General features: G+C 46.2%; 1 protein-coding gene across 1 annotated transcript; it reads right to left on the bottom strand.

The window, feature by feature from the left end:
- Positions 1–120: 120 nt before the first annotated feature.
- Positions 121–10,802, bottom strand: AHSA1 (activator of HSP90 ATPase activity 1). The gene is made up of 9 exons (XM_052695572.1): positions 10,653–10,802; positions 10,367–10,557; positions 10,133–10,215; positions 9,664–9,781; positions 8,031–8,119; positions 7,586–7,720; positions 6,743–6,844; positions 6,167–6,218; positions 121–5,762 (listed from the first exon to the last, which is right to left on the bottom strand). The coding sequence occupies exons 1-9, from the start codon at positions 10,730–10,732 to the stop codon at positions 5,590–5,592; spliced, it is 1,023 nt and encodes a 340-aa protein (XP_052551532.1). The 5' UTR covers positions 10,733–10,802; the 3' UTR covers positions 121–5,589.
- Between the last annotated feature and the right edge of the window lie 95 nt (positions 10,803–10,897).

Below are 10,897 nucleotides of genomic sequence, written 5' to 3'. Positions count from 1 at the left end.
AAGAAAAGTAGACACTGAGCAAGCATTTATTTTTACGTGCCATCAAAGATTCTGTCCATCCCACTGCTATTTAAGTGATGAATCTCTTACCCTCCACTCTATAAGTTTATTTGTGTTGGCTTTTTTTTTAATATATAATATATATGAGATTTATTTCTACAAAATTTCATAGAGAATTCTTTATTCTGACACTGCAATAAAGCACTTTATGTATGTGTGTGTTGCTGATGTCATTCAGTTGGGACTGAAGCATACACTGTTAGAACCTTTTGTTCTGTCTGTGCAGGATGATGCTGCACTGAGTGCTGAGTGCCTCAGGTCCCTTCACTGCTGTGCTGCAGGAGCCTGGCTTTGCTTTCTTATCATATGCATGTGGTGATGTCGAGCACGTTTCAGTAGCAGAAGTGCATGCAGATGCTTCTGAATGTTGTGAGCAGCAGTTGATCACAAATGCTCAAAGGAGTCTGATTTTCCTGACGCCATTTCCAATCAGAAGGTGACAAGGCAGAAGGATGCAAACCAGGGTACTTTGGATTTCTCTTATAATTGTGATTCAAATCCTGGCAGCTTGAATTGTGCAATTGTAATGGTGCAGAAGGCTCAGGTCTCATGTTCTTTCCAAGCTTTGTCCATCCCCAACATGTACATGGTTCCTTCGTATGGATTGTGAGTGACAGTTGTGGTAGCTGAAAAGCAGGGGTGGGTGATGCTGGTAGACAGGGGATGTGTATGTGCATGGGTGTAAAATGACTGTAGAGAGAGACATTGTCCATGTGTGTCCCCCACTTCTGTCACTTTTGCGTGTATTTGTGTTTACCTCTCCTTCCCCATCTCCTGGCTTGGCTAATGGCAGATCTTGGTGGGACACGGCCTTTCTCTGTCATGCCTCGAGTACCAAAGAGCTGTAAGATATTGATGAGGTTCAACTAACAGCAATAACAAAGAAGGACAAGAACATGGAATGGGAAGCCAAGGGATGCCCAGGGGAGGGCTACAGGAATTGAAATTCTGCACAAAATGATGGAAATCTCCTACAAGATCACTGGGGGCTGTTTAGAGGTGCACTGCCTGTGCTTCAGCCCTGATGCCAAGTTTTATTACATACTCAGACCTTACAGGAGCACCCTGCTAATAACAGGTGTGTGCATGAGAGCAGATGAGAAAAACACAGCATCTTCCCAGCTGGAAAACTGATTTGGTAAACAAGCTTCTCAGCCAAAAGCTAATGATAGCAGAAGGATTAGCAAAGCTTTCTAAGGATCACAGCTTTTTGTGGCTGTTAATTTGCTGCTTAAATTGTGACCACTTCTAAGCAATCTCCTGTTATTTCCAGCTGTTTACCCTCCCCCTCTCTTACCCCTTTTGCCTTGTGCTGGCTGTGCACCTGTCAAAGTCTATCTGGGACAGCAGTAGGTGGCTCTGCTCTGCAGCTGCCTGGCGCCATTGTTGGCCCCTGCCTGGGGGCTGCAGGCTGTTCCACCAGGCAAAGGATGCTCCAACACACCAAGCTCCCATTGGTCTCCTTTGCATCAAAACCACCGTTGCCTGCAGCCTGACTTGGGGTAGCAGGGTGAGCTTGGCTCTCAGGAAAACAGCAAAAAGTCACTCTGCTCCTGGAATCAGAAGTTACTGCTCATACAACATGCATTTATTCATCAGGGGAGGTCCCTGTGTTACTGGGCCTTGCTCCAAAACTCTCTTACAGAAATCTTACAGGAACAGGAGGTGAAACAGGACGAATTACTGCCCTAGCTCTGCAGGAGAGGAAAGGGAGCACCAGAATTGGAGATGCTGACTGAGACCACAGTCTGCAGCAGTTTCAAGTTGTGTTTTTGCCTGCTGCTCTACACATACCACTTCTCAGCCTGGTGAGTTGTCCCAACCCAGTTTGGCAGCTCTGTGTGTGGCTCAGCCACACCACTTCCCTGACACCCAATGTGCAGTGGAGTGGAGCAGTCTGGGGCACAAGGTCTGGCCTTTGCCTGGAACACAGCAAAGTTGGTTGTGATGATAATCCTTGGGCGTTGACTTAAACCTGAGCCTTTGGAGATGGAAAGAACACCCTTCCAGGCAGAAATCAAGCATTCTAGCCTGCAATGGGACGTCACTGTAGCAACACATCATGCCACAGTGGATGGGCCCCCATGTTCACAATCGGGAAAAGAATTTCTTGCCCTTCTTCCCCTGCCAGGCAGCATCCAGCTGCCCCTCAGAAGTGCCGGAGATGAGCCCAGCTGGCAGGGCCTGGCCCCTGCTTTGTTGAAGGTATGTCAGCTATTCTCCTAACCCAGCATGGGGCCTCACAGTAGGGACCACAGCCCAACCTTGCCAGGCCCCACACAAAGTCCCCCAGGTGGTCTGATCCCCAGCAGCACACCCTACTCCAGCAGACCCTGCTGGGCTGTCCTGCAGGCACTGGCTCTGGGAGCTGAGCAGCATTTGTGGGACCACCATAGGGCCTCTGATGTGGCAGGAGAAAGGCCTTTGCACCTGGAGTGGTGGATCACAGATAATGGATTATTATGGGACCTCCTAAAATCACATGGCTCTGCCATGGGGATGTGGGTAAATCATCTCTCACCAATGGGCCCTCTCTCCTGGTCTTAAAACTCTCCAGAGATGGAGAGGTCGCTGTATTCCTCAGATTTACTGTTCTCACATTTTCCTAGCAGCCAACCTAAATCCTTTAGGTTTTAAGCCTGGTGCATCTTATCTGCAGTGGTCACAGAGAGCATATTATTTCCTTATTTGCTCCTACTTCTCACATATTTGCAGACTTTTATCACTGCAATCCCTCTTTCCCTGCCTCGCTCCTCTATCTTCTCATCTCCAGACTAAACAAATGCTGTCTGTCAGGTTTTCCTCAGAAGCTGCACTCATTCTTGTTGCCCACCGCTGGACTTTCTCCATGTAAGCTACGTCTGTCTTGATATGTGCAGGCTCAGAACAAAGCTGTGGAGCTGGAGCTATCTTAATGCTCTATGGAAAGATTTCTTCACAGAGCCCACAGACCTGCTTGGGCAGCTTTTTTTCCTCTTTTGTCATTATTGAAATTTATTTTCATTTGAGAATTCACTATAACCCACCTATCTTAAATGTCTTTCACAAATGTGTTCCAAGCCTGTCATTTCCCTGTGTATGCGTGTTACTGGTTGTTCCTGCCCCAGTGCAAAGCTTTGCAATTCAATAAGGTCAAATGCGCATGTGTTTTCTCCTGAATCGCTTTTCAATTTTGTCAAGAATATTTTAAACTCTAAACTTTAACATCTATCTCTGATGTCTCATTGCTGTGAAAAATTCACTGCTTAGTTACGTTTTCTGGTTGTTTCACTATTGTTTTTTGTTGTTGGATTTTTTTTTTCATTCACAAGCCTTTCCCTCTTAGCTTGTGTCATTTGAGATTCTTGAAGACCGTCTTGGCACAGGAATATGAAGTTGCTTTTCTTTCTCATCTTACATACCTCTCCCTCCCCAAATAGCTGAGGGTCTGCAAACTGTGTCCAGATCTCCTAATGCTTCCAAGCAAAGCAAAGGTCTGGGGCACCTCATTAGCATCTGTATGGCTGCACCAGATGTCACCTTTAGATGGACAGGTGGATGCTTTGCTGAGAACAGGCAGACTTTGACCAACATGAAGTAAAGTGAGGCTCCACAGCAGTACTGTAAGGCATTGCCACTACTATGCCCCATCACAGTAAGTATATCCTGATACCTTTTGTCTCTTGGCCTAAGTGCTAGCTCCGAGCCTGGCATTTTAGCACCAATTTTCCTTCAGGAGTGGATGAATTTCATGCACTATATTGTGAAGAGCAGCCCCAGCCTGGCTACCTGTCCCGTGGGGGTTGCCAGCACAAGGGGCATGGAGCCAGCTGGGGCAGCACTGGCATAACTTACGGCTGTATGACATGCCCTCAGGCAGCCTTTGAGCGAAACCCAGAGCCTGAGAGCCTCTTGCTCACAGGCTGCTGGCTGAGGCCAAAGCGTGTCCTATTCAGAGTAGCAGCAGGATGCCCAAAGTTTGTGATGAAAGGAAGGCAATTAAAATTCCAGTTCAGCTGCCTTCCTGTTCCACTTCCTAGTTTTCCAGCAGCAGGTGATTAGCTCAGCCTGCCTTCTGCGGCCCTTGCTCAGCTGTGCCAGTGAGGCTACGCAGACAGCAGCACTGCTGCCACAGCGTGGTCAGCAGGCCAAGCACTGCCAGTACAGCACAGTTCAGGTGTTGGGTTGGTTCAAGTTAACTCAGAATGAGCTTATCTTCCATTTTCAAAAAATTTGGCTCTTCTCTTATCAAAGCTCTCATCTTATCTGGGCTAGTATGTTCACAGAGGTTTCACATTTCCCATGTTTCAGCCCAGGATTGTCTAAAAACAAACACATGCTGTGCAGTAACATCAGTGCATGTATACAATGTCAGCCTCCTGCATCCTGCAAGACACTTACAGTAGCTCACCCATGCACATGAATCCCAGGAAAATACTTCCAGCACCTTTCTCAGCCAGATGACCTTGAAGAGTACAGTGAGGGAACATGGATGCAGGGAAGTCTTACCCTATGTACAAGTGATTGGTCCTTCCTACAACTTCCTTTTCAGTCATATAAAATTCCTACCACACTCTTGATATTCCTAAGCACTATACCATAAATAATCACTTCAGGATAATGCAAGAAAAAGTCACCCTACTGATTTTACATTGACACTTCCAAGCAGAATTCATCTCCCTTTTCCCAAGACCTGGTTATGCACTTCAGAAGACACTACCAGCAGAAGAGAACAAGCCAGCAGTTTTCTCTTCCTCCCCCCCACAGAAGCAACAGCTGAAGTGGGGTCAGCCAAAAGAATTGCACCTTGTTTATTTTAGGGGAATAAATCCACCCCCACTGAGACACTAAGTTTGTTTTGGCCTGAAGCTCTTGGAAGTAGCTGACCCTTGCTAGAACCATCTTTTAGGTGGGAGTTTCCCCAGCAGTGGTCTGCTGATTTTCTTGGACACTGGGTGACTAAATGATTGGCATTCCTATAGTAGAGGCTGGTGTAAGTACATGAAAGGATTATGTAAAGAGAGGGATATGCAAGGGAGGAGAGGCATGGCTTTGACAGGATCTTAGATCCCTTCAAAAATGGCAAGGGTTTGAAACATTTATTAGCAGATCAAAAGCAGAAAGAAAACAAGCAGCTGCTCAAACTAAAAACTGCACCAAGCTCATGCCCTCTGTGCATCCAGAAATGAGAAGTAAATCACATTGGGATCAACAATCCTCATTGATCAGTGTATTTCCAGACGGATCCCTCCCTCAGTCTGGCCACTAAACCTTTGAACTTAAGCCCATCTGAGGACACAAGTACGCGGTGTTTTTTTTTTTAAGTTAGGTTTATTTAGCAATAGAAGTATGTACATGTAAGAGAATCCCCTGCAGCACGAGACATGCATGAAGCAGTGAGGGACTGAAAGTGGTGCTGCTCAATGGCTTTCCTCATCACCTATCATCCCACTCTACCCAGCAGCAGGGCCAAGATTAGAAAGGGAGAGGTGAGAAATGTATCAGTCCACGTGGCAGAGTCTTCAGGCATTGTCTTTCCAACAACCATTATTAAAACAAGCGGGCACCATAGCCAAATGTCTGTTTAATGCCCTCAAAGTAGTAGCGCTGCCAGCCTTGCTTTGTTCTCTCCTCCTCACTGGCAGGAATTCCCTTGCCTTCCAAGCACACCTCTGTCTCACCACCTTTGTCAGTGAAATTCAAGGTAATTGTTGCAAAGTGCCCTAGAGGAAACAAAACAAACCTGTCAGCAAGTGCAGTACAATTCCGAATATCCTGAGGAGCTCCTTCTCTCACAGAGCACCACTTAAAAAGACTTCTCAGGATCCTTCCAAGAAGGATCTATTTATGATTGCTGCAGGCCCTCCTTACAAAGACAGGTTGGAGACAGTTCTGTTTTCATGGGGTTCAAAGCAGCCACAGCCAACCAAGCTGAAACTGCTACTTCATCATTCCTAATCCCTAGCTGCTGCCTTGGGGTAGCTCATGACTGTGACTTGACTGTGTAGGACATGAGCCTGGCTAAGACACCCTGGTGATTCCCCAGAGTGAAGTGTGGCAAGCAAGGCTGGAATTCTTCAAACACAAGCTAGAGCTGTAATACCATAAACCAATTTGGACAACTTACCAGCTGGCCAAGACTTAAATCTCCATTTCATAACAAGTTGCTTCTCAGGGACCTTAAAAACAAAGAGAGACTGAGAATAATTTCCCCCCCTTTTCCCCCCCCCAAATTCTGCAGTCTGATTTAAAACAACTATAACTGTGCTTGATGTGAAGTCTTTAAGAGACTCCTGAAAACACCACAGCCTGATTTTAAGTGGCCTTTTCTTTCCACTCATCTTCCAAGAAGGTAGGCCAGGCTGAAGCAGATAAGGAATTTAGCCCCACAAGAATAAAATGATAGGAGGGGTAAAGATGAAAAGGGTCACTTACTACAATTAACACCTTTCCCACCCTCAACAAATAATTAAAATCGCACAAACACAGGACAGATGCAGGACTAGATAACAGCTTTTTTCCCCAGACCCAAGTCCTGTAGGCAGACCCATGCTATAAGAAGCCCTTCAGTAGGCACAGCAATTAACTACCGGGTAACAGGTAGGGATTTGTGATTTGCAAATTGAAGGACTATTGAAAAATTGCTTTTTCAAAAACAAAAGCTGCCCCAAAGCAAGACGCAGCTGCATTAATGAGTACTCACTAGGTCAACAAACTCTCCTGTGACACTGCCATCCAGCAACTGAAACTTGCCTCCTTTATCAGCCTCCAGGGCTGCGTGTGCGTGGGTGAAAGCTTGGACCATCTGAAAAGAATTCAGGAAGAGACGTGGGTTACTTGTCATTATCTGCTTGCAAAATTATTGCCTAATACCTCCCATCTAGCTACAAAACTTCTGGAAGAGGAGGCAAGAATAAGTTCTTCACCAAGGAAAGACAAAAACATTGCCCTGGCCAGAAAAGCAAGGCTACAGCTGATAAAGCAGCATTTTACTTACCAAGGGAAAAGAACCCCTAGCTTTCACTGAGAGTTCTATGCACTTGTTCTCTAAATTACAATTTGATTAACTTTGTTGAGTTCCTTAGACAAACCTTTACTTCATTCTTAAAAGCAGGGGAACTGAAAACTAAGATTCTGAATAACAATACAAAGCTACTATGTATTTTACATAACAGTATGTAAAGGAATCTGTTCCATAATTAGGGTTTGATAATACCTAAACTTGAAAGTAAAAAGCAAACAAACAAAAAAATAATCCAAAAGCACGCAAATGTAAATCCCAAGAGATCTGGTCACATGCAGTAAGGGATACACCTACAGACAGGTGCTGACAGCTGTCTGGAACTGGCTTCTGGATGGCATTAATCCACTCTTGTCAACTGTGTGAAGAAATGCACACACGAGCTTTAAGCAACTGTTCTGCAGACCAGCTTTCTTATTCCATTCTCATGGTTTATGAGTGTCCAACAAAACGCCTTAAAAAGCTTCTTAGGAACAACCTCCTATGTGCAGTAAAGAGCAGTTCTCAGAACAAGCCTGGAGTTACCTCTTGAGTAACAAACACTCGGTAGAGCTCCTCAGGAGATGTTAAGAACGTGTCCTTCAAGCTGATCTTACACGTAGGGATCTTGACTCCTATGGACTTGGACTGTGCTGTGGCAGTACTGGTGCTAGCAGTCGTCTAGCAAAACAACAAACAAAACTGGAACACACCCGCATTTTTTTTCTCCAAAACCTCAACAAGCAGTCATGTATCCAAGGAAAAAACAAAGGCCTTGGGAAAAGATGCAATACTTTGAGTACAAAAGGCAGATTCATTAATCTGCTTGAATAAGAAATATCATGTGCCACAAATAGCAAAAGGCCTGCACTAGAGACTGCTAGTCAGTAAGCACACATCCCATGAGCAGAAGCTGCTCTTGTAAGCCCCGGTATCCAATACACCGTGCACACTGTCAGAGTTCCAAATGCACACTTGCGGTTTTATTTACCTTGCTGTCTTTTGCTTTAGGTGCCACTTGAGGTGCTGCTTCCATATGTTCACCATTCACTGTAGGCAATATCATGCCCTGGGTGAATTCTGGAAAGACAGAAATGTGCTCATGAAACTAATAAAAGATCAAGCAAGCCTTTTATCTGTTCTCTGAAACACACAGCTGAAAAGGCCTTCCTGGTTTCTGCCCTGCTTTTGCTAGCACCCACATCTTGAAACCAGTTAAAAGAAGTAAAAATAAATAAGAAGGAAACAGGTCTCACGTCGCACCCACTACTCCCTATCAAAGGGTATAACAAAACCTGTCCACAGAAACAGTTAGGAGCTTCCTTCCTATATCTAGCCCAAACATACACCATCTTACACTTGTTACTTTCACATCATGGCTTGCCTTGCACTCACATTTTTTTCTCTCTGTCTTCAATACAAATAGCAACCAGATTTCAAATACTTCTATCTTGATCTAAATCAATCATACTTTTCATTCCTTTACAGACCAGACTGTCTGTCCCTTTCTCAGATCACTGTAGTACAGAATCAAGTTACTTCCAACTCCATCTTCAATTTATTGTCTTATGCAACAAGGTAACATACCCTTGGATCCAGGGGAGGTCCTACCAGTGCCCTGCCCAGCAGTACTTGCGCAGCTCCACTAGAAGTTGCAAGCCTCTTTTGTCATCATGTTTGCTTTTTATGTAGCTCTATCACTTCTGCCTTTACCAATTATAGAACAGTTGGCTCACTCCTTCCTCTTCATCTGTTCACATTGGCAAAATTCCATCATATATCAGAACGTTATTAGAAATTGTATAATCTTGCACGCTGTAGTTTTATTTCCCACCAACTATTCTTTATTCCAGCCCACAAGATCATATGAATCTTTTTGAACTGCATTCTCATCTTCTTCTATGTGACTCCACCTTCCAACTTGCACACGAACTTAATACCCAAGGATACTGAAACGTGAGCCAAGAACAGCAACCAGCAGTGGTTTGAACAGACCTTGAATGACAAATGCCTGTGGCATAATACAGTAAAACAGATATCACAGGAAGTCTTAACGTTTCCACCCCATACTAGAGTGCACAGCTGAACTCAACCAAAGCACACTTATATTCTAAAAAAAGGTTTTGTTCCAGATGCTGAGACAGCTCACTCACTGACAACAGCAAAATCTACAGTGCATTTTCAGGTTGTCAGTTGCTCTCGCACCCAAATAGCATTAGCTGTCTTTAGCAGTGTAGCAAAAGAGAAAATGCCATCTTGAAGGGAGAGAGCAAGATGAAGGCCAGATTCTACCACATGTAGTAGGTGATATTCTACACTGGTGGGGTAACAAACTCCTCTTCCTGACTTTGTTTTCCTCTATTATTGAGCTTCAGTACACAAAGGAAAGCCATGACACACTGTTGTTGGATTACCACTGAAGACAGCATTTCTGGATTGTGCTACAGTGCCCAGAGATAGCAGCAGTACTTGGCAACTGCTAACTACTTCCAAGAGACAGAAAGATAACTGTTGTTGCACAGACAACTTCCTGAGTAGACAGGGTGAGGAACCCATACTCCCTCCTCTCTTTACATTCAACACTAACCCGCACAGGTCTTATAACATCTCTTCTTCTGACATACCTGTTTTGAGAGTGCTAATGTAAGTTTTTATTGCATCTCTGATTTTTTTTGCACCTTCTTGCTTCATCAGGGTCTTCAAGTTAGTGTCAGGCTCATCTTTAGCAAGGCTGACAAGGATCTAAACAGGAAGGATAGGTGCTAGTTAACAAACTGATGCCCACACAATTCTTTTAGTGCTTGATACAACATCACAGAGGGACTTTAGCCATGCCTTCACATGCAGCAGCACAGCTTTCAAGTCTTTCACTTCACCTACGTCAGCCTATGTTCACATGCACATCTACCTAAGAACTTTCATATCCTATGGATCCCGTACAACTAGAAGACTGAAATTCATCAGACAGAGGCTGCTGAAGTTATGTTGTATCTTTGATGTTCAGAGTTTCTACGGAAAAGAGATACTCGTGTTCTCTGGATTCCTCCTAAACCAGAGGGGCACCCAGCAGTACCGGCCTGCTGCTGGGCTTACCTCCACTTCATCAACGTCGTTCTCATCTGAGAGATTAGGAATCTCCACGTAACCTTTGTATTTCACTCCTGTGGTCGAGGTGCCTGCAACGATAATGGTTTTCTTCAGATTAACACTTCCTACTCCACCCGTTCTACACACAGCCTCGTACGGCATCACAGCGCAGCACTTTGGAAGCATCCGTCATCTCACACTCGAACCGGCCTCGAAATAACAGCAGCTGCCGCCACTCACCCGTCCAGGCCAGCTTGATGGCCCACTCGTAGAAGAAGATGAGCTTTCCCTTGCGGTTGTTGATGGAGGCCTCCCCGTCCAGCTTGCTCACTTCGGTTACCTCGCAGGCCCCCTCCTCGCCCTCCACCCTGACGGGCAGGAGGAGGGCCTTCAGCCGCTCCGTGGACCAGTTGGACGCGTCCCGCTCAGTCCTAAGAGAACAGCGGCCGCCGTGACGCCCCGTGCCGGGCCCCGACCGCCCCCCCGGCCCTCCCAGCCCCTCGGCCGTCCCGGCGCGGCCGCTCACCAGTGCCAGTTGTTGACGTTGGTGGCGTCCGCCCGCTGCTCCACGATCCAACGCGGGTCGCCCTCCCCCCACTTGGCCATCGGGACCGCCGCCGCCGCTCCGACCGCCCGTGGAAACTGCTAGAACCGCCGGCCCCGCGCCACCTCCCGGCTTCCGGCACCGGCACGGTCCCTTCCGGCGCTTCCCCCGCCCCCCCGCCCAAGTTTCTCCGTTCCGCCGGGCGCTCCGGCCCGGACCCGCGGCTC

The sequence above is a fragment of the Tympanuchus pallidicinctus genome, unplaced genomic scaffold (assembly GCF_026119805.1).
Source record: "Tympanuchus pallidicinctus isolate F22 unplaced genomic scaffold, pur_lepc_1.0 scaffold3, whole genome shotgun sequence".
Classification (NCBI taxonomy): Eukaryota; Metazoa; Chordata; class Aves; order Galliformes; family Phasianidae; genus Tympanuchus; species Tympanuchus pallidicinctus.
The sequence above is the reverse complement of the archived record's forward strand: the minus strand, read 5'-3'. Positions and strand labels throughout refer to the sequence as shown.